The 24212-nt window shown below is 33.9% G+C and overlaps 1 protein-coding gene and 1 long non-coding RNA gene across 4 annotated transcripts in view; one reads left to right on the top strand and one right to left on the bottom strand.

Moving 5' to 3' along the window:
- Positions 1-8648: 8648 nt before the first annotated feature.
- Positions 8649-15021, bottom strand: LOC124964253 (uncharacterized). The gene is made up of 3 exons (XR_007104910.1): positions 14746-15021; positions 9283-9408; positions 8649-9028 (listed from the first exon to the last, which is right to left on the bottom strand). It is a non-coding gene; the product is annotated as an uncharacterized LOC124964253 (long non-coding RNA).
- Positions 14692-24212, top strand: part of Nipsnap3a (nipsnap homolog 3A) — a 12379-nt gene continuing 2858 nt past the window's right edge. Inside the window, exons 1-5 of one of the 3 annotated variants that reach the window (XM_047524209.1) lie at positions 14692-15031; positions 17608-17818; positions 19550-19708; positions 21126-21275; positions 23161-23243. In XM_047524209.1, coding sequence (XP_047380165.1) covers positions 14972-15031; positions 17608-17818; positions 19550-19708; positions 21126-21275; positions 23161-23237 — 657 coding nt within the window. In that variant the 5' untranslated portion in view covers positions 14692-14971 and the 3' untranslated portion in view covers positions 23238-23243. The remainder of the gene's footprint in view (positions 15032-17607; positions 17819-19549; positions 19709-21125; positions 21276-23160; positions 23244-24212) is intronic. The other 2 variants (XM_047524208.1, XM_047524210.1) reach the window with 2 other exon arrangements.

Below are 24212 nucleotides of genomic sequence, written 5' to 3'. Positions count from 1 at the left end.
TCAAAAAACTCTACACCAAGAATACAAATAATCCAATCAACAAATGGTCTAAGGAAATGAACAGACACTTCACAGAAGAAGATGTGTAAGTAATCAACAAATATATGAAGAAATGTTCAACATCCCTAGTAATAAGGGAAATGCAAATCAAAACTACCCTAAGATTTCATCTCACCCCAATTAGAATGGTGATTATCAAGAACACAAGCAACAATAGGTGTTGGCGAGGATGTGGTGAAAAAGGAACACTCATACATTGCTGGTGGGGTTGCAAATTAGTGCAGCCACTCTGGAAAGCAGTGTGGAGATTCCTCAGAAAGCTTGGAATGGAAACACCATTTGACCCAGCTATCCCACTCCTTGGCCTATACCCAAAGGACTTAAAATCAGCATACTACAGAGATACAGCCACATCAATGTTCATTGCTGCTCAATTCACCATAGCCAGATTGTGGAACCAACCTAGATGCCCTTCAGTTGATGAATGGATAAAGAAACTGTGGCATATTTATACAATGGAATATTACTCCGCAATGAAGAATGATAAAATTATGGCATTTGTAGGCAAATGGATGAAATTGGAGAATATCATGCTAAGTGAGATAAGCCAATCTCAAAAAACTAAAGGACAAATGATCTCGCTGATAAGCGGATGAGGACATATAATGGGGGGTGGGAGGGGTTAGCATTAGGTTTAGGGTTAGGTTTAGGGTTAGGGATAAGGAGAGCGGTAAGAATGAAGGAAAGAAGGACTGTATAGAGGGAAAAGAGGGGTGGGAGGGGTGGGGGGGAAGGGAAAAAAAATAAACATCATTGCCCTATGTAAACGTATGATTACACAAATGGTATGCCTTGACTCTATGTACAAATAGAGAAACAACATGTATCCCATTTGTATACAATTAAAAAAAATAAATAAATATAAAAAAAAACTTTGTTACCTTAAGATTTGTTGATTTAAAGTGTTTAAAAGAAAAGCTAAATGAATATTAAACTTTTTAATAATACACATGCTAAACTATTTAGAGAAAAGTGTAATGATATCTATAGTTTGCTTAGAAATGCATCCAAAAAATGACTTGGACTTAATGGAGAGATACAGAGATAAATAGACACATAGACTGATATAAGCATATCTAGTAAAATATTGATGGTAGAATCTAGTTGGTGGGCACAAGATGTATAACAAAATTTTTTCAGTTTTTCTTTATGTTTTAAATTTTCATAATATGTATACAAAAAACTAGCAAAATCTGTCAGGAATACAGTTCTTGAATGAATTTTGTATCCATGAATGAAACAAGGATAGAATTTGGATCCTAAATGATATCATTATAAATTCTCTGAAACTTAGTTTAAGAAAAAGTTCTACTATTTTAAAAGGGAAAACTTTTTAATGGGTTATTTACCACTTTTACAAGAAAGAAATTAAAAATAAATTTAAATGGTCCCTGTGAAACTTAATTTCCTATACTGAACTCTTGTCAGGGTTTCAGTTGCTAATCCTAGGGGAATTAGCACAAGGGGAAAAGGAAAGTAAAGAAAAGAAATGGATCAGGAGATTTACTAGAATCATAAAATACTCTAGTATTCTAAGATAATAAGGGAAAGAGAAAACAACAGATTTCTTTGATATACTGTGTTGTTGATGACGGTCATTCGTGTGTTTTTGGCTATTTCTGACAGAACTAGTGATTCCCCAGGCATATCAGACTGTATAGACATTAGCAGGAGAAAGTTGGCTCTTCCTACATCATTTATTCTTTAAGTCCACCTTTTCCATACAATTAAAGTCAAGAAGTTTTTGGTGATGCCATTTATATTTCCATAAGATAGTTGCCTATACATCTTGTAACACTGCTACTCTTAAAACAACCACATTTCCCACAGCCTTTTCTGAACTGGAACCTCAATAAAAAAATAAGCTGAGGTTTAATTCAAACAATTAATCTATAAATTAATTGAACTGTTTCTTTCCTATGCTACTCATGTTCTCACATCAGATGTGTGACAAAAATTATGATAAATGTGAGATACTATTGGGTAAGGCTAAAATAAATGAACAGTACTTATAATAATAATTCAGGCAACTACAGAACACAGGTGTTAATATGTAGACTGTATTCTATATCATTATTCAACATGGGAGATAAGACTACTCAATATAATAAATACTAATGGTATTAGTGATGAAAGTCCTATTTTTACTGTAAGCTTGAGGGCAAGGGCCAAACAGGAATCAGACAAAAGTGGCCGAAGCAAAGCTTTATTGGATTTTGGCTCTTGGGTGAAATTCCCAGTCCTCTAGGTAAAGGTCAGGGTGGAGAGTCAGAGAAAATCGCACATGGCCCCGGCTGCCCAGTGTCTTTATAGATCCGAATAGGTGGGAGAAGGTTTGAGGGTTTAGTGACCCCTAGAAAAACAAATGTTTCCTAAGTTAAAGAAATGAAATTAAAATGAAAAACAGTAAACAAAGAAATTGCTAAATATATAGGTATACCTAAACTGTCACTAACTATGTAAGAGAAAGAAAGAATGAATGAGGCACTTAAAAACAAAGTAAAAAGGAACAGACACAACATGGAAGATGATAAGGTAGGTTAGATGTAAACATTTTAAGGTCCTTGTACACCCATCTTTAAAAGTTAAGGCAATCGTGTGTGTGTGTGTGTGTGTGTGTGTGTGTGAGAGAGAGAGAGAGAGAGAGAGAGAGAGAGAGAAAGAGAATGTGCTCGCATAGTAGAAAATGTTTTAAAATGCAATAAAATGTTTATAAACCTGAGGATACATTAGGAAAGGAAGTAAGTTTCAGTGAATACCAAATATCAAACCATAATCCATGGTCACAATGTAACACACATTATAAATTCATATCAAACCCCCCCAAAAAAGTGACTTTTAAATGTGGAAATTTGTGAGAATTCTCAGTAGTATTTGAAAGCAAGAAGAAACTGCAGATTGTAATTTGGTTTGTGGGATGTGATAGGTTATAATGGAAAATCCAAAATGATGATAGAATGAGAAAATGAAAATGCATAAAATTTGCTATAAGATGTATGGAGATTTATTTTCTTAAGTATTCTTATAAGAAAGCATGCATATTTGTAAAAATGGTCTCCTGTGTCAAGTATTTGCACAATCAGAGCTGACTTATAAACTCTTCTTGTAATAGCTCATTATTTTGAAAGATTTACATATTGAATTCTGGATATATGACCAATAAAAGTGATGAAACAAAAAAGTGGGAATTTAAAACATACTTATAAATAATTCATAGGTTAAAAAGATCATAATGGAAATTTCAAAATATTTATAAAGTTAATTATAATAAAATTATTTTCAAAATTTGTGTGATAAAGGAATTATATGGTCAAACACATACACTGGAAAACAAGAAAGATGGAAAATTAATACACTAAGAATCCAGCCTCAAGATTTAGAAAAAAGAGGAAATAAAGAAATTCAATGACAGGTAGATGACCAGTAAGCAGTTTAAAAATTTAGTAAGACAAAACAAAATTAGAAAAACAAAAACTGGGCAAAGAAGTTGAATAGACATATTTTCCAAAGAGGACATGTGAATGACCAAAGGCAGCATAAAGAGAAAATGCTCAATACTACTGATCATTAAAGAAACGTAAATCAAAACTACAATGAGATTCTACTTCACGCCCAATAAGATGACTACTATCAAAATAACGAAAATAACAATTGTCAGAGAGGATATGAAGATATTGGAAACCATGTACTCCATGAGTAGGAATGTAAAATAGTCCAACCACTAAGGAAACAATGTAACAGTTCCTTAAAAAATTAAAATTGGAATTACCATACAAAGGAGCAATTCCACATCTGAGTACAAACCAAAAAAAAGAAGGAAGGTCTCCAAGAGATATGTGTATATCCATGTTCATAAGAGTATTATTACAATAGCTAAAACATGGCAATAACCCAAGTTCCCTGTCAATGGATAAATGAATAGCAAAATGTGGTGTATACCTACAATGTAATATTATTCAGCTTAAAAAGGAAGGAAATTTTGACAAAGACTCCATAAATGAAACTTGAAGACATTATGCTAAGTAAAACAAGCCAGTCACAAAAAGTCAAATACTGTATGTTTTTACTAACATGAAGTAGCTATTTGAGTAGTAAAAAACCAGTGAGAGAAAGTAGAAAGGTGCTTGCCAGAAGCAGAGAAATAGAAGAAGGGGGTTACTATTTAATGAACACAAAGTTTCAGTTTTAAAAGATGAAAAGAGTTATAGAGCTAACTGTTGGTGATGGTTGCATCACATTATGATTGCATTTAATAGTGGTGGACTACACACTTACAAGTGGTTAAATGGTGAATTTTAGGTTATGTGTACTTTTACCTCAGTAAAAAAAAAAAAAAAAAGATTTTTTTTTCATTTACCAGGCCCAATGATTCTCATATAACCCCTATGATATACAAATTAGTTTACAAAATACTTCAAATCAGGTTATGGGAAGCTGTCCTAACTTCTTTATAAGTCTGATATAAAACTGAAACAAAAACTGACCAGGGATAAAATAAGACAGGAAAACTTATGAGCCAATCTCTGATAAACATAGATAGAAAAATATTAAATAAAATGCTAACAGAATCTATAAATGTACAAAACAACAATACTTAATAATAAAACAGGGTTTCTCCTAAGGATGCAAGGAAGTCTTAACATTAAATATAATATAGTGGAATTCACCATACTATTAATTGAAGAATTAAAAACAAATGATAATTTCAGTAAATGCAGAAAATATTTTGATAACACTCCCTATTCATTCATAGTTGTAAAAGGTAAATGACTTAGCAAATTAGAAACATAAGATTTCCTTAACCTCATAAGAGGTATTTATCAAAAACTTACAATTAACAAAATTTTTTTCAAGTTCCAAACAAGATGAGGATGCCTGTTTTTATGTCCTATATTCAACACTGCAGAGGTCCTACACAGCACAATAGAGAACGAGAGGGAAGAGGGAAAAATAGAACGAGGAGAGTAAGTGAAAGAGGGGAAAAAGGAAAGAAAAATGAAAAGTAGAATGATAGGAAGGACAGAAGGAAGAAAATAAGGAAGGGCAGAAAGGAGAAAAGGAGTGACAGAAAGTGTGAAGACTGGAAAGAGAGAAACAAAATTGTCATTACTGCCTGAAAATATGGTTGTCTACATAAGAAGTCAGAAAACAAAATCTGTAGAAAGAAAAAATTCAAACTTATAAGGGGTTCTGTCACAGTTGCCAAGCACAAGATCAATATGTAAAACTCAGTAGTAGTTTTTACAACATGAACAAATGGTTGGAGAATGAACTTAGAGAGCATCTTTGGGAAGCTGGGCACTGTGGTATACCACGTGATTCCAAGGACTCAGGAGGCTGAGGCAGCCTTACAAGTTCAAGGTTAGCCTTAGTGAGACCCTGTCTTAAGATAAAAAATAAAAAGGAGTGGGAATAAGGCTCAAGGGTAGAGCATCCCTGGGTTCAATATACAATGCCATGGTGTAGGGTGGGGTAGGAAAGAGAGATGAAAGGGGAGGGGTGGGGGAAAAAGGAGAAGGATCACAACAAGGAAAACCAACAAAAAGTATAAAGTGCCCATGAATAAAAACCTCACAAGGAATATTTGAAGAAAAACATAAATATTCATTAAAACACACTGGAGAAAACCTCCCATAATCTGGGCAACTAAATTTTGCTCATGTGAGGACCTTCAAGAATAAATATACAAATTCATCCTAATTTTCTCTATAAATTTAATGCAATTTCTATCAAGATAAACTTGATGGTTTTTTATTTCTTAAGTTTACCCCAAAACTCAGATTAAGTAGTAATGATCAAGAATAGCCAAGACAATGTTAGAATAAGAAATGCATATTTACTGTACCAAATGACAAGATGGATAAAAAACAAGAGTAATTCTGATTTCTTACCATTGGCACAGTTCTTGAAAAATATATCAATGCAGTAGACTGCAGCAAGCAGAAATAGCCTGGGTTTATGTGGAAGTTTGTATCCTAGACTAACGGCATTTGACTTAAGAGGACATTACAAATCAATAGGAAATGATGAACTAGTTAATAATTTTTGCTTTAGTAATGGGCCTACTTATATTGAAAAAAAATCAAATTAAATCTATACCTTATACTGTGACCACAATAAGTTTAAGACAGATTAAATACTTAAAGATTGAAAGCAAAATGTACAATATCTGGTAGAAAATATAAAAATATCTTCATATACAGGGAAAGGAAAAGCATACCACAAGTAGGGTCAAAAAGATGCAGAAAGTATAAAAGACTAATAATTTCAATTTAGACACTTTTATATGGCAAAATAAACTCTTCAGAGAGTTTAAATAATAACCACAAATAGAAGCCTATATCAATAACACATAGATATTAGAATCCATATTTTTTGTTTTGTTGTTTGTTTGTTTTTAGTGCTGGAGATTGACCTCAAGGTCTTATGTATCTTAAGCTTATGCTGTACTACTAAGCTAAACTTCCAAACACTAGAACATCAAAAAATAATTCAAAACAATATGAAAAAGATGAACAAACAAAAGTTGGGCAAAGAATATAAACAGGAACCTCAACAAAAAGGAAGATAACATGGCCTATAAATGCATAAGAGGATGCTCGATTCATAAGAAATCAGAAAAATAGAAATTATACCAATGAGATGCTTCTAACCCACCTGATATACAAATATTAAAGTCTTACAAGAATTGGCAAGCATGTGCAGAAAGAGGAAATTCCCTTCACTGCCTGTGGGAATATGAATAGAAACTCTGAACAGAAAAGCATGAAATTGACTCAATAATTCTACTTATAGCAATGTTCCCAAGAATATATCTACAAAGTTTCTCATTGAAACATTATTTACAAAACAAACATAAGAACACTTAAAAGAAATGGGGAAAGGAATAAATAAGTTTCAGCTCACACTCTCAAATACTAAATTATAGGAGCACAGAGAAAATGCCTGGGCCAATTCTAAACTACCCGGCTATCCTTGGCAAGCCACTTAATGTATTTGAGCTTATTTTCTGTTTTTTATTTTAATCTGTAAAATATAAACATCAATTTTACAAAATGAAATGAGCAAGAGTAAGAATGGATTAAGTAAAAGACATGTTAACAGCATCTATAAAATATCAGATATAACAGAATCTAATTTTCTCATCTGTGAAATAGGTATCAGTGATATTCTCTGAAAGAAAAAGGGAAAGAAATAGGATATATGTTTGAGAATATAAAGTAAATTTTTATTACAACCACTTTTTACAAAATGAGAAGGGCAGCTAAACAGGTATGAGGATTAACTAATCAAAGGAGCGCGCAGCTCACATTAAACAGGTAATCATAAAGGAACCTATGGTAACATGGATTAGCAGAAATCCCTCTTTCCAAGAAATAGAGGCTTACAAACAACTGATTTCCAATGAAAAGGGGTATAAAACAGGAATTATACTGAAGCAGTCTTTAAAGTTATGACTTTTGTTTTCCTTCTTTTCAGTTTTTATTTCATGCTAAGTGGGAGAGCTTCCAAAATCTCTAAAGGAGTAGGAAAATTGGGAAATATATATTTCTTTTTAAAAATTTTTTATTTGTTCCTTTAGATATACATGATAGTAGAGTGTATTTTGACATATTATACATACATGAACTATAACTTCCCATTCTTATGGTTGTACATGATTTGGAGTTACACCAGTTGTATATTCATATATGAATATAGGAAAGTTATTTTTTAACAATAAATGTCCTGATATGTGAAGAAAGTCATTTGGAATATGAAGCCTACTTGTGACAGCACTATTAAGCTACCTTGAAAATATAACTTGAAATGTTTTTCAGATAAAATTTTAATTTAAAGAGTTCTGATTCTCCATAAATTATGTCTGTCAGCATTCATAAGTGATAGAGGAACATTTGAAGTTAGATCATAAAGAGTATATGGACACATCCCAGGTAGTATCCTTAAGCACCTAATGAGGCCCACAAGCATGTGAACTGATCTCCTCAATACAATATTGAGACTAGATAAAATATAACAAATTATAAAGATGTAAAAGCACTCATGAGGGCCAAGAGAAACTAAAACAAGTTAAAAAGTGAATTTCTCAGCTATTGGATATCTAGGGCAACTTATGAAGGTAAAGAGAAATAAATACACTGGAGAGTATTGGATACAGGTGTCTTTCTTTGGGGTGTTCACGAAAAAATGTTCCAGGCTGTGTATAAGTGCTTAAAGATAGATGGTATCTCAACTTATACCTAGAAAGAAACAGGCCATATTTAATAAAATAAAAATCTAAAACAAATAACAAAAGATCCAGTCACAGATTATTCAAAGCAAGCAAAAGATTTGCAAAGCCATATTTGGGAAATATTTGCATTTATTGGTAACAGGCTTTATAATGTCATTGGCACTAAAATTCACTTTTCAATGTAAAACCTAAAGAAAGTCAATTCATTTTCAATATTTAAAAATGATATAATGCATACACATTCAATGCATGTTTTAGTAATAAAAATAGTTTGTTCTGCTAAACAGAAATTTTATTGCAATTAAATATTGAGCTGTTTGAAAATTTTCTATCACTTATTGTAATAATAGCAACAAAGAAACTGACAAAGAAATACCAAGACATATTGACAAACTCAAGAACAAGGATGCATGTATGAATATATAGCAATGAATTCCACTTTTATGTAAAAATATTTGTAAATCAATGAAGGAAGACCAGAAGAGTAAAGGAAGGATAATGAGGTTAGGGAGGAAGTACTAGGGAATATATTGGAGCAAATGATGTTATGTGCATTTATGAATATGTCACAATGAACCTCACTACTGTGCATAATTACAATACACTAGTACAAAAACAATTTTAAAAAGAAGAGCAGGGATGCAGTGGCTGGTTTTATTTCTCGCCCAAAAACATTTAATTCAATGTTCATACACAACAGTTACCTAACAAAAATCCAATGATTCAAGTAGGGCTCTGTAAGGAAAAGTGAAAGTTTTTATTTTTTAAATACCAATTACTGTTAATAATAATAATAAAACTTCTAACTTCACTGCAATTTTTTTCCACTATATAATCCAGCATTAAACACACACACACACACACACACACACACACACACACACACCCCAAAGACAAACATACATACTCAGATACCCAATGAAGGAAAAGTTGGTCTATGTCTCCATCTAGTGACTATATAATAGAGCACTAAAAGAAAAAGTACTTACCCAGGGATATAGTAGCTCCAGAATATAAGTATCTAGAGTTGAGCTGTAGCTTCTGCCTTCTACTCAGTTGGGCCGGCATTGAATCCACCTCTCCTGCTTCCTTCTTCACAGATGCATGAGCACAGCCTTTGGACAAAACCAAACAGGAACACCATCAAGTAGACTATACCCTGAGCCACCTCATAATCTCCGCCACCTTGCAATTCATACCTATTTGTAATAAGAGATATAAAAACGTATCGTCACACTCATCAGACCAAATGGGCAAAAATGAAAAATTGGTTAGATAACCCTCATACACTGCTCTTAAGAGTATAAATTTATAAAATATTTTGTCACTATTTGGTAAAGATTAACATGCATATAATTTGTGACCCAGGATTTCCACTGCTGGGTACTAGAGCAGTAGTTTGTAATATCTAGTACAAAAAGAGCCCAAGGGAGTCTATTGAGGACTCTCTAGATCTGGTAATTTGCATAGTTAAAGGTTATATATGTATTGTCACTGACTTCTAATTGAAATGAAGCATTTCCTTGGTTTATAAAGGGAGGTAATAAACCACAATATTAGCAGAACTTGACTTTTTTAGCCAATAAAAATCAAGGGTATTGTCAAATTTCATTTACAGTTGCTGCAAATACAACAAAATTTTTAGACTCATCAATACTTTAAAATTATGTCTCTTGTACCCACCATTAGATCTTGTTATTCAGTGCCCTGATAAAGATATGTGTCCATTTCTTTTTTAAATCTTTGCTGTTATATTTTAATTATTCTAGTTCAATTTTTTTCTTTGTACTTGTTTCTTTATAATCTGTTTTCTTTGTAACCTATGCATTTGCCATATACTTAGAAACTCTAGATATCCATAGGCTTGCAAGATTGACAAAGGGTTTTATGACACAAGAAAAGATGAGGAATGCCTGTCCTAGAGAAATAATTTTGGCAGAACAGGGAGACAACTACAGAGATATTCATAATGTCTGTGTACATAATTATCAAATTAAGGTATATGCGTACCTTAATGGATACAACAGAAAAATTAATTACTGCAACTACATTAATGTGCATGGTTTTCAAAAGCCTAAAGTTAGAATTAAGAATCATGCAACAAAATAATAAAAGCAGTCTGATTACATTTGAAGAACAATCTAAGATAAGCAAAACAAAATAATATAACTCAGTTACATCCCTATGTAGTTGAATTTTAAAGAAAATCAATGTAATGATTATTTCAAAATTCAGGGAGGGTGTAGTAGAGAGAATTGACCAGGAAGGAGAACTGACCAGAATTGAGCTTCTCAGTTGCTGGCAATCCCCCCTGTTTCTTGAGACTAATGGCAGGAGCACAGGCATTCAAAATTAATGACTCAGTAAAAAAGAGATACTGAATCCATGAAACAAAATTAAGATATTTCTGAAGCTAGTCAAAATAGAAAATAAATAAATAAATAAATTCTGGGGAAAGAGGTGAAAAAAGAAATTATTGAAAATAAACACTATAAGACTAGAGGTTTAAATTTTTCACAAGTAAACAAGAATGAAAAAAGTGGGACATTTATCACTCCCCAAATTCTCTCTCTCTCTCTCTCTCTCTCTCTCTCTCTCTCTCTCTCTCTCTCTGTCTCTTTCACACACACACACACACACACACACACACACACACACAATTTTTAACAAAGGAAAAAAACAGAGGATCAAGTAACATTCTAGTGTTCAAATATCAGAAATTCCAGAGACAAAGGGGGGAAAATCCAAAGGCCAAGAAAGAAAATAAGTTTTCCAGAATTTAAGATTTCCAGATTGAAAGGATCTACTTACTATTAAGGAATGATGGTTTAAAAAAAAAAAAAAAAAAAAAAAAACTCTGAAGAACATGATTGTAAAATTTTAGATCATGGACAAAGAAAAAAAACATAATAGCTTACAGAATGAGGAAAAAGTCATATACGAAAAATTAGGAAGCAAAATGACCTGAATTTGTCACCACAAACTATAATACAATATGACTTTGCCTTAAAAAAAATGAGGAAAAATGATTTTCAATATAGAAATTTATGTGCACTCAAACTATAAATTAAGAGGGTTGGTAATATATATTTTTTAGAGATAGAGATGCAACTCTTTAAAGTTTCATCTCCTTTTCCTGAAATAAAAAGTTAAAAAAAATCTAAGATCCTTAAAACAAAAAGTCCAAAACAAGGCAAATGAGATTCCCACTAGTGTCAGTGAAAGAAGACTCCAGAAATCCTGTCATAGCTCTTAGAGAACAAGAAGCTGACACTTGAGCAAGAGAACTAGGAGTCCTGAGAGGTTGACATTAATCATATTGAAAGGAAATTTATGCTTTTGGCAAAGAATTTTGTGATTAATGTCAGAATTTGAACTGGGGTCATAACTCATTGGTAGAGAGCTTGCCTAGCATGGGTGACGCCTTGGGTTTGATCTCTGGTACTACAATAAATAAATAAATAAAATGAATGTCAGAAGTAAGGAAAACAATATAAACAAACAAAATGAGACAGAGACAGAGACAGGAGAAGAGGGAATGATAGCCCCCTTCTATTTAAGATTATAGTCGTACAGAAGATGGTTTATTTTTATTATTATTAATACATGTTAATTGTACAAATTATTGAGTTTCACTGTGACATTTTCATACTTGCATATACAGCACCTTGATCAGGTCTGCCTTCTTTTCTACCCTCTCATTCTTCCCTTTCTCCCCTTCCCCTAGTCCCCTTATTCCGATTTTTCCCTAATAGCTCCCTTTCTACTCTAAGGACATCCTTTTTGTTGTTTTTTAGTTTCCACATATGAAAGAAAACATGCAACATTTGTCTTTCTGCAACTGGCTTATTTTGCTTAACATGATGTACTCCAGTTCCATTCATTTTCCCAGCATATGATTTCTCATGTAAAACAAATCCAGAGAAGAGCAGTCCCAGGCTCCTAGTGGGATGTTCCACAGTACCAGAAACCTAAGCTGCTCCTCTTATTCCACTATCAAGAGCATGTGCCTTCTACCTCACAGACCAAGGACCAGCCACTACATCCACATTTCAGCAAGCAGAAATGAGGAAGAAATGAAGAAGGAAACAAGACCTTCCTCCACCCGTCTAGATCACTTACAGGTCATTAATGCACTGACATTTCCCACTAGCCAGGACTGTCACATGACCACACCAAACTAAGGCTTCTATTACTCATTTAAGAAAACATCCAAAATATATAAAGAACTAAAAAAAAAATCAATAAATGGGCAAAAGAATTAAACAGGCATTTCACAAAATAAGAAATACAAATGGCCAACAAAAATGTATGAAATGTATTTAAAAAGTTCAACATTCCTGGCAATCAGGAAAACATAAAACAAAACTATACCAAGATTTCATCCCACCCATGGTTAGAATGGTAATCATCAAGTATTTAAATAATAAATGCTGGCAAGAATGTGCTGGGAAAGCTACACTCATACACCACTGGTGAGATTACAAATTAGTACAACCACTTTGGAAAGCAGTACAGAGATTCCTCAAAAGACTAGGAATAGAACCATCATATGATCCACCTATTCCACTCCTCAATATTTATCCAAAAGAACTAAAATCAGCATACTTCAGTGATATACAGGCACATCAATGTTTACAACAGTACAATTCACAAGAGCCAAGTTACAGAACCAACCCAGGTACCCAACAACAAATGAATGGGTTAAGAAAATGTGTATACACAATGAAGTTTTAGTCATAAAGAATAAATTATGGCACTTGCTGGTAAGTGGATGGAAAAGCAGAACATTATGCTAAGTGAAATAAGCCAGACTCAGTCAATGGTCAAATGTTTTCTCTCATAGGGAGAATATAGAGCAAAGTAAGGGGAAATTGGGGGGGGCAGGTGAGTTCCATGAAAATAGATGGAATATGTGTGGAGTAGAAGGAGACTGAGGGGTATGGGATGAGAAACCAGAAAGCAGAGGAAATGTGGAATGAAACTGACAAACTTATGCTATGTACATATATGAGTGTACCACCATTAATTTCACCTATATGTGTATCCAAAACTTTCACCTGAATGTGTATCAATTTAAAAAAACATAATTAAATAGAAGGAAGCCTAACAGAGGAAGGGAAATGGGGGGGAAGAAGGGAAAGAGAGAGCACTGAAAACTGAAATGGAGAAATTATATTCCATGCAGGTAGGATTATATCAAAATGAACCCCACTATTATATATAACTATAATACACTAATACAAACATTAATAAAGAAAATAAAAGGTGAGAGGAAAGAATGGATATTGAAAAATAGCTAGAACTCTACTATCCTCTCCAGTACATTCTGTTCTTCATATTCTACTGTATTTTCTTCCCGCTATTTATTAATCTCTGATAGCTATCACACAGTATCTGGACACAAAAATTCATAGATGCCCAAAGTCTTTATACAAAATGCAAATAACATAACACTTATCTTCTTGTATGTTTTACATCATCTTTAGATATTTATACCTAATACAATGTAACTACATAAATAATTACTATACTATATTGTTTAGGTAATAATGTCAAGGGGAAAAGTCTATATATTCAGTACAGACACAACTTGTTCCCCAATATTTTCCTTCCCTTTACGGTTGAGTCCACCAATTAGAAATTCAATTGTTAATTTGAGGATGAAAGAAGACTTAATTACAAAATTATAAATTATAAAATCATAAAATTACAAAATCCATTAAAAAAAAAAAAAAAAAAAAAACCTGAGGCACCTCCACCAGAATTACTACTTTACTACTTTTAAAAAGTCTGGCTTTCTTAAGCACAGGTGGAAAGGTTGTAATAATTCCATCGTCATGATTTTAAACACTGTTGCTTCAACATGTGCAATAATGTAACTATCAATAAGAATAATGTGAATATTAAAACAATACGTACTAATGTAAGTTAATAAGTCAATTTTAATATGAATATTAATAGTCATTGATAGAAGAAACAGCTTTAAAATTGTTAAATGAAGATTTTTTTTTTTTTTTTTTTTTGAGGGGAGGACCAACAATCGATAGAGGACTACATCAGAGGTCGGCTGTTTCACTTCAAGTATTACAGAAAGACTTTATTTCAATCTATGCCAGTTTAAATTTGAATTTCTTATATCAGGTTCAGTGCACCCATTCTTTTGGGTTCCGGAAAAGTTTAATCCAAACTTTTAGGAGGCTTCCAAGCCATGCTGGGCTGGCAAGCAGGATGGAGAATACCCTCAGCGAAGACAAGGACAGGCCCACAGCTCTGCTCTCGGTCAGGAAACCCGGGATGTGAAAAGCAAGCCTGCCCGCCACGCGGCCACCAGCCTCCTTCCTGCGCAGACACGCGCGCTGCACACGGAACACTCGCACTTCTGCGCCGGGCGGCGGCGTGGAGCCCCGGAAGGGGGAACCGAGCGAGCTCGGCCTTCAGCTAATTCTAACCTCAACTCTGACGTGTGCAGCAAGAACCAGAGGAAACGAAGGGGAGCCCCAGGGTCAGGGGGCACCACACGCCTGACACCGCCCCGGGGGCGCGCCTCCAGGGCCGGGGGCGGAGCTGACCCGCCGAGTCCCGCCCAGCGCCGCGCCTTCCAGTGAGGAAGCCACAGGAGGAGCGTCTCGCACCCGACGCCCGCTGGCTGCCTTCCTCTGCCTCCCGCGTCGCGCCATGCTAGCCCTCCGAAACCGCCTGGCCAGGACTCTGGCCTCGCGCACAGTCGCGCCTCAGGTACTGGCCGCGCCCTTGGCCGCGCGGGGGGGCGGGTTGGGGCGGGGAGCGCGTGACTCCGCGCATGCGCGACGGGCTCGGCTTGCCCTGTGGCGCGGGTCGGGGGCCGTGGAGGAGGACTCATCTCTGCGGGCCAGGGTCCTCCACCCGCTGGACCGAGGCCTCTTCTGGCCTGGGAGCCAGGCAGCCCCGAGGTCGCCGCCGAAGCACCGTGGCGGCTGCGGCCCCGGGAGCGCTCGCCACGTCGTGGCAGGGCCCAGGCGCTGTCGCCCTTAGTGGGTTTGGGTTTGACAAGACGTCGCCCCGACCTCACTGAAGGTGCAGGAAGAGGACACCAACCGCTTGCGACCCGACCGGCCTTCGCCTTTGAAAGAAAGTGCGCAGCTTGCGACATTTTGCCAAGAACCGAGGCCAGGATCCCTGTGTGGAGCACCGTGCCAGCCCTCTCCTGTCCTGCGGTGGTCCCCAAGTCCAGGAGGGATCCGAGCCTGAGTGGGTCCCTGCTGGGCTTGGAACTTTTCAGTCTTAGATGAGAAAGGTCCAAAATACAGCCTGTGATCCAGGCTGAACTGTAGAAAGAGCGTTGCTCGGTGGATTTATCTTGGAGATTTTTTTTTTTTTTTTTTTTTTTTGGTGCTGGGGATTGAACCCCGGGCCTTGTGTATGCTAGGCATTCACTCTACCAACTGAGTTATATCGCCAGCCCCTGTCCTAGCGATTCTTTTTCCATGTTTAGGCTTTTACTCTTTTCTCAGCCAGCAAGATCCTGGTTAGCCTCTTCTAGAGACTAAGGAAGAGCCATTAATGACCTTTTCACCCAGTGTTAACAATGCAGTCTTTATTCTTCTCTCCCTAGTGGAGCAGAGGCAAGAATTATTTCTTTACAACTTCTTGAACATTATGGTTTTACATTTCTACCAACATTCTTTTATAAGTGAATTCTTAGTCATTGCTCACAAGAATGAATCCTAACTCAGTGATAAGGGAGGATCAAGTGTTGAAGATTTCTGTCCCAGCACACTTCTAGCCAGCCATGCAACAAAAACCTACAAAATTTCTTCACCTCCCTTCTTTCTCATACACCCTTTTTTCTCACTACAATTTCCCTTCTCTGTATGGTCTCCCTGAAAATGTGTATACAATGTGTATTTGATCAACTATTTCATCCTCTGAATACAAAGCCTTGAAATCATCCTAAAAAGAATTACTAATACCCATTGGTTTATAGCTTATATATTTTACTCGTGATTTTTAGACCGCACATATTAGGCTATTGTTTATTCTACTAACATTGTTAAAATTTGGTTAAAATGCACAAAAAGAATATCCACCAAAGGCAGAGGTTGTTTTTGATGGAAAACTTTGTCATTTGGGCAATCCGAAAATAACATGAGTTATGACAGACATGAGTGGAATAAATTCAGTTGAAATGATTTTATTAAGCCTGTACTCAAATAACATACATATTGTAAACAAAAATATATGAGAGCAAAATCTGTTTCTCTAAACATGCAAGGTGGTCAATGTAAGCACTAATTTGCCCATAGTTTTGTAAGTACTGTGTCTGCTTTTAACAAATTTTTCTGGTATAATTACTGTTGGAAATGGGCACCCACTAACCACTCTTACATAAGATGGGTTTGAAAAGTAGAATGCTATGTAAGTATCTATACATGCATTTTTTTATATACATGTGTACATACACAGGAGATAATTTCTGGCAAGGAATTTCCTAGTGAAAACTCAGTTTACTCAGAAAAAGATTTAGAAATTTTATAGTGAGCATATGAATATTTTAACAAGTTGTTGTTAAAAGATATTCCCATCAAACCAGTATAACTGGATGCATTAAATGCCATTCACATTGCATCTGTCTTTTGAACCTAATAATTATTCAGGAAATCCTGACTTCTTGAATTTCTTTTTTAGCTTTCATTAAGTCTATCACTATATTACAATGGAGTTGAATGGCACATAATATCGTAATGTTTACTTAAATTCCAATCTTATTTTTGACCAGTGGTTTACCTCATTGAATGTAGGAAATACTTTGACCTGAAGAGCAATTTCCATTTTTTAAGAACCTAAAAGAGGAATTCTCTACCAGTCCTATATTTTCATTGTGCCTGCCAAAAACCATACATACTGAATTTATAAAATTCTTTCAGATGCATAACTCTAGCACATATGCTATCAACTGAAAATCAAATATTGGCTGAATAAAGGAAAGCTCTTCATAAATTTTTGGGGATTCTAATTATACTAATTAGAATCTAATTATCCAGTATAGGAGTATCTTTGAGATACCAATGCCTTCCTATGACACCATTGCCTTCATGAAAAAAAAAATGGCTAAAGGTTGTGAACCCTTGCCAGGAAAACAGCTATGTATTCTGCATGATTTTTATTGTTATTGACATCTCTGCATAAACACAAGTCTGTGGAGCACTGACAAGTACAAACATAGATTATGAGTCTAATCTGTGTCCCTTGTTTCCAAACTCAGATTTGGTTGTAACACAACATAATAAATCCTCTCTCTCCGAAATCTTTAAATTTGCTTTATCTTTCTTCAGGTGTGCTCATCTTTTGCTACAGGCCCCAGGCAAAATGATGGAACATTCTATGAATTTCGTACCTATTCTCTTAAACCCTCAAAGATGAACGAGTTCCTGGAAAACTTCAAGAAAAATGTGCATCTTCGGACAGCTCACTCTGAATTGATTGGATATTGGAGTGTAGAATTTGGAGGCAGAATAAATAAAGTGTTTCACATTTGGAAGTATGGTATGAGTCATCCCGCTTTCAAGTATTTAGTACAGATTTTCATTGATTCCATGTAACATGAAACTTAGTTCTTAAATCTGTATTACTATAGATACATACAGGTTAAGTAAAATCTTAATTTAAAAAGGAATACAGTACCATAACAGTAAATTCAGTGATTATTCTTGCCAGTGGTTTACTTGTAACAATTCCTTTCCAAAGTTTTATATTACCATAACTTAGAAAATATTAATTCTCATACATGAAATCATAAGATTGTGAACTAACTTTAACACTCAGAAAATTTAGACTGGTTTGTTACAAAGATGGTTTATGAAAATTTTAAGGTGGGGTTTGAAAAAGCCCAAATGTGTTAAGATCACAAAAGGAAAGAGAAAGTGTCTTTTTTAATTAATAAAGTTAGGGCTGGATGTCACTCTTTTAGCAGACATAATTTAAAAACTTAGGGTCATTAAGTAAATGGAAATTGAGAGGAGATCACAGATTTTTAAACGTCACTCATCTCTGAGATTTAATACTTCTATTATGTTTAGAGACCACATTTTTGTTTCATTTCTGCACCCCAGAGTTTCCAGGAATTTACTGTCGTACTACTGTAAGGGAAAAGGAATTAGTTTTACCCATATCACACTGACCTACCCCTGAGGAAGGAAAACAAGTTACAAAAATCCCCAGAATATTTGTTCCACAATCTAGTCTGTTATGTACACATCAGGTCTTGAGGATATCCAAAGATTGGTAATTTTATTTATGGTTGGTCATCAGTGTCCGAATTAACATAAAATGTTTTATTTTGAAAAATATTCGTTCTACACCTAACCATGAGCACAGAGTAGGGTTCTTCCCTGTTGTAGTAGGACAAGGTCCATTAAGACATAACTTGTGTTTTAGATGTGTTACAAGTTAAATCATGGCCCACTAAGAAAGCTAATGAAGTCCTGATCTACCTCACTTAAGCTGTGTGATAGGTGTTATTCCTTACCACCACCATAAACCATATAAAAATTTATCATTAGTCTTAGAAGGTCTGAATAGTAAATAGAGTACTAGGCCCATATGTGGGTAAACATCCATACCTGTTGGAGTAACTTAGAAGACAAATTAAGTGCATGGGTGGAAATGGCTGGTAATAAGTAAGAGAATCAGCAATATTTCTTTGAAATCTGTTTGTTGAAAGGAGAAGAGACTCAACAAGTACATTTTAATTTCACTTATTGTAATTTGGTTCAAGGTGTACCTTGACCGGAGTACCTGCCACCACCAAAGAAAAACCTTCTTTCTCTGAACTAGCACTAACAGTTAAATGCCTCTACTGAATTAATAAGAATAGTCCACAAATATTGATACTTAACTAACTAGGTGCTAAACACTGTTCTAAGCTTTTTTTGTGTATTAATTCAGTTAACCTTCACAACAAGCCTTCACAACAATGTTATATTCTCAAAAACTGAATACAGAAAGATACAATAATTTACCTAATTCACACAGCCTCTGCAAAAGAACCTATGAAGCCCATTCTGTGACATTACACTAGTCATTTGCATTTCTATTCCCTTGACCCCATGAGCAACTTGAGGGCACATGTCATATCTCTTCATGTTGGTATCTCCAAAGGCATAACAGGGTTCCTCTATGCTGCAGGTGAATGTTTGCTGATTGGATGAAATCCAGAGAACCATAGGCGATTTTAAGTTGTAAATGTTTCTTTTTCTTAATTCCTTTTTCCCATAGATAATTTTGCTCATCGAACTGCAGTTCAGAAAGCCTTGGCTAAAGATAAGGAATGGCAAGAACAATTCCTCATTCCAAATTTAGCTCTCATTGATAAACAAGAGAGTGAGATTACTTACCTGGTGCCATGGTGCAAATTAGAAAAGCCTCCAAAAGAGGGTAAGTCACCCTCCTTCACCACTTATAGTTTAGATGAATGAAATACTGAAGATCTTAAATGGTAAATGGTGAAGTTCTATAGCAAATAAGGAAACTAATCCTTTGTTTTATGGGAACATAAAACGTTATTGTTAGATGAAACTAAATTGAAATTTTCAGTTTACTCTTAAAATGGGATTAATTAATGAAGAATTTTTCCAAATTGAAATTTTACTCATTGCTAACTTTAGCTATGTTACAGAATAAGTCTACATAGTCAGTGAAGGTTGAGAAATTGCACATTAGAAGTAGGGACCACATGTGGGAAAATAAGGAATAATTTTAAGAAAGCAAATGTTTAAATATAACAATATTTTCCACAAAATATAATTAATATTAAGTCATTAGTACACTTTTACTTATAAAATTAACTATTTGAAGGGGATGAATTAACTGAAGCCAATAAGCTATATCACTAGAGTCTAACTTGTGTCTTCCTCTTTCTTCTCAGTTTGAAAATAATTCCTTAAGATATATCTTCTTGCTGATTTCACTTCTTGCTGACTTAAAGAAACTATTGCTTCAATCCAGTATTAAACCAAGGTCAGAATAGAAAAATCAATTTAGATTTATTATATTTTCTCGATTATTCCAAATTCTATAATGTTTTCAGATTATACTACAAAGAAACTTGAAAAGACTTATTTGGATCCTACTTACTTAATCTCTCTTCAGCTGTCAGCCCTATCTAGATAAAATAGTTGGCTTCTCACACAGGTTCTAACATTGGTTCTCTTTCCTCACTCTTGTGTAATGTTTGCATGTTTTCCCTTTACTTCTCAAATCTACTTGTCCCTAGTTTCTTTCTACCAGTCCTTTTTTCTGTTCAGGAGATGAAAAACATTTCAACTACATACTTGGATATTTAGGGACAATAAAACCTTCTCTTTAGATTTATTTGGATTTTTTTTCCTCCAAAACTCAGAGACATCACTTTATTTTCTTTGTTTTCTGTGTTCTTCCTGTTAGAAAAAGAAACTTACAGGGGGAAAATATAAATGGAAGAAGTGGAAATTGGAAAGAAGAATGAAAATAAAGGAGACATTGGAAAATTCTTTTATTCTTTTCTAAAAGTATAAACTCGGGTCAAAAATCCTATTTCATTATAAATTCTTAATATCTGTTTTATTAATAGATTTTTATATTCAAGATATTTCAGATAATAGTTTACATATTTATAATTCCAGTCCTTTTTTTATCATATGCATGATAACCAAAGCAAAGGAAGATAAGGCACATATAATAAATATATCTATATAACCATATATGATCCTCTAAATCTGTATTTGTAGATTAGTTTTCCATGGAAACAAGACAGACATGATTAGAAAATGCTTGAATGTTTTCTGTAAAATAGTCCTTTTTCTTCCTATTTTAGGAGTCTATGAATTGGCTTCTTTTCAGATGAAACCCGGTGGCCCAGCTCTGTGGGGTGATGCATTTAAAAGGGCAGTTCATGCCCACATAAATCGAGGCTATACAAAATTAGTTGGTGTTTTCCATGCAGAATATGGAGCACTCAACAAAGGTACCATTGTCCATTTCGTCTATAAAATTTCAGTGGTGATCTACTAATAAGTTCCTTGGATAAGTTTCTCTCATACTATATATTTTATCTTTTATTGCCAAATGTTTGTTTTTTTGTCATTTTTAAGTGTTGCGAAAGCTGTCACATCTTTATTTAGAATTTTAGCATCTTTATGAAGCCTTTTTCAAACATAAAACTGCTATTTTCATGATGTATCAAAATGATTGAATTTTAATAGGTGCAAGAACCTCAAGAAATAATCTATTTCTTCTTAATATTTTTTCTTCTGAATATATTTTTATTGATTTTTGAAATAACATTTCTGGGGAGATGGTTTCTGAGTAAAATCATAATTTATTTATTCATTCATGTATTAATTTATTTATACTAAGGCCCCCATCCATAAAAATTCACCCATTTCCCACTACTTCAGCATATATGTGGCATGTATTTATATACATATGTACACATATGTTAGTAAATTTTTAAATATAAACTTTTTTACTAAGACTTGGAGTATTTAACTTTTAAATGTGCTCTTTTGTGTGCATAGCCCTGGGATTGAACCCAGGACCATGCACTTGCTAGGCAAATGCTCTATCATTGGACTATATCCCCACCCCAGAGTATTTAACTTTTAAATTTTAAAGATTTTACAATTAGAATTTCAAGATTTTTTGACAAATTCTGAAAATACTTGTAAAGCTTATCTGAAAGGACAGATGACAAAGAATAGCTAAAAAATATTTGAAAGACTAATAATACACAGTTACCTTTAGTCATCTCTATTTTATGTACAATGGATATCTCAAACCTAATAAAGTCAGTGCTGAGCTACCCACTCAACTCAACACAGAAAATTCACTTTCTAGTAATATAGTTGAGTATCCCTTATCTGAAATGCATGGACCAGAAGTATATCAGATTTTGGATTTTTGGATTAGAGATGCTCAGCCTGTTTATCATAAGAAGATAGTCATGATACACAAAATAGATGTTTAAGTTGGAAAATGATGGAGAAAAATTATTGTAAAAATTATCTCATATGCTAAATAAAATCAAGATGCTAATAGATTTAAATGAAAAAATATTTAATTCATAGAACTGCTAAAACTAAGTGTTGATGAACTTATTTAAAAATATGAACGGAGACTATATTCCTAAGCTAAAAAGGCAAAAAAAAGGGAAGGAAAAAAACAATTGATGATTTTATTATACAAAAGCTCAAACTCTGTATATGGTACAAACCATCATAAGTTAAATTCAAAAGCAAAAACAAAATAAAAATTTATGCAAAGGTAGGCACATATATGAATACCAAATAGATATTAAAGAAGAGGCAGATTAAAACATTAATGAGATGTCACTTTTGACTTAATGTAGACTTGCTTATATAATGTTAGGTCAGGAATAAATAAGTACTTATATAATATATAGGATTCATATTAATTTTTCCTCCCCAAATTGGGCCATATAAATAAAAAAAATATTTTCATTGTCTTTGGCAGTATTCTAGAAAATATGCAGGGGTGTATATGTCTGTAGGGGTTTTCAGTTATATAGGAAAGAAATTTGAAAGTATATAAAGTAGTCATATTTGAATGATGAGATTAAAGGTTACTGAAAGTCTTTTAATCTCTGATACTGTGTATGTATAATTTTTATAAGAAAAAACTACTAAAAATGTGTGTGCACACTTTTTATTCTTAAATTCATCCTCAGTAGTAGGAAAATGTAATCTGATGAGTAAAAATCAGTACATTTTAGGAAGACAGTGTATAATATATATGTTATATAGACAGTATTATATATACTATTTGCAAATTTAAAATATATGTATATGTATATAAGATATACTTTTTAGATTTCTCACTTTACATTTTAGGAGTTTTTGTTAAGGAAATAAACAGATACAGACAGCCTGGATTTGAATCCCAGCATCATTGCTTAGTAACTTTGTGACCCTGGGTAAGTTAACCTCACTGTGCCTTAGTTTCCTCGTCTATACAAGATGATAGTAATAACCTACATCTAGATTATTATGAGGACCAAATGAATTAACACATGAAAATGCTTAAAATCAGGCAAAGTAGTCCACACATGTAATCCCAGCTAATCAGGAGGCTGAGGCAGGAGGATTACAAGTTCAAGGCCAATATGGACAACTTAGCAAGATTCTCTCTAAAAATAAAAATAAAAAGCACTACAAATATAGTTCAGTGGTAGAGCACATGCTTAGTATGCCCAAGGCCCTACAGGTGTAATCACTAGACACACACACACTCCAGGCCATTAAATGTAGTAGTAGTCACCATCATCATCATTATTATGGATATATACATAGGGGTGTTCAAATGAAATTTATGTTAATATTGTTTATAAAATAAATATTGTGGTCTGAATTTCTTTATGTAATACATTATGTAATACAGAAATATACTATGTATATATAGTATAAATGTATGTGTAGATATAAATATAGAGATATCTATAAATATCCATATACATATATATACATCATAATATATAATAAATAATATATTAATTTATAAGTATGTATATATATGTGTGTAAGTATGGAAAGAGATAAACCATATATAAAACTAGTTATTTCTGGGTAGTACAGAAATGATTCCTAGCTTCTTTTTGTGTTTATCTGCATTTTCCTATATCTCTCTTTGCATTACATTGCAATTATTAAAAAATTTATAAATAATTATGCACAAGAAAATTTAGTCCAGTATTTTATAGAATAGTGAAATATTGGATATAATCTAAATGGCCAACAATAAGGATTGGTAACAAAAGTTGCTGGATCTGTATGAAGGAATCCCCATCATTTAAAAATATTATTGCTGCAGAAGATACTCACTGTTAATTTTAAAGAATCTGTTAGTAAGCATAATATACAATAAGACTCTATGTTGGCTTTCAAAG

The sequence above is a fragment of the Sciurus carolinensis genome, chromosome 14 (genome assembly GCF_902686445.1).
Source record: "Sciurus carolinensis chromosome 14, mSciCar1.2, whole genome shotgun sequence".
Taxonomy (NCBI): Eukaryota; Metazoa; Chordata; class Mammalia; order Rodentia; family Sciuridae; genus Sciurus; species Sciurus carolinensis.
The sequence above is the reverse complement of the archived record's forward strand: the minus strand, read 5'-3'. Positions and strand labels throughout refer to the sequence as shown.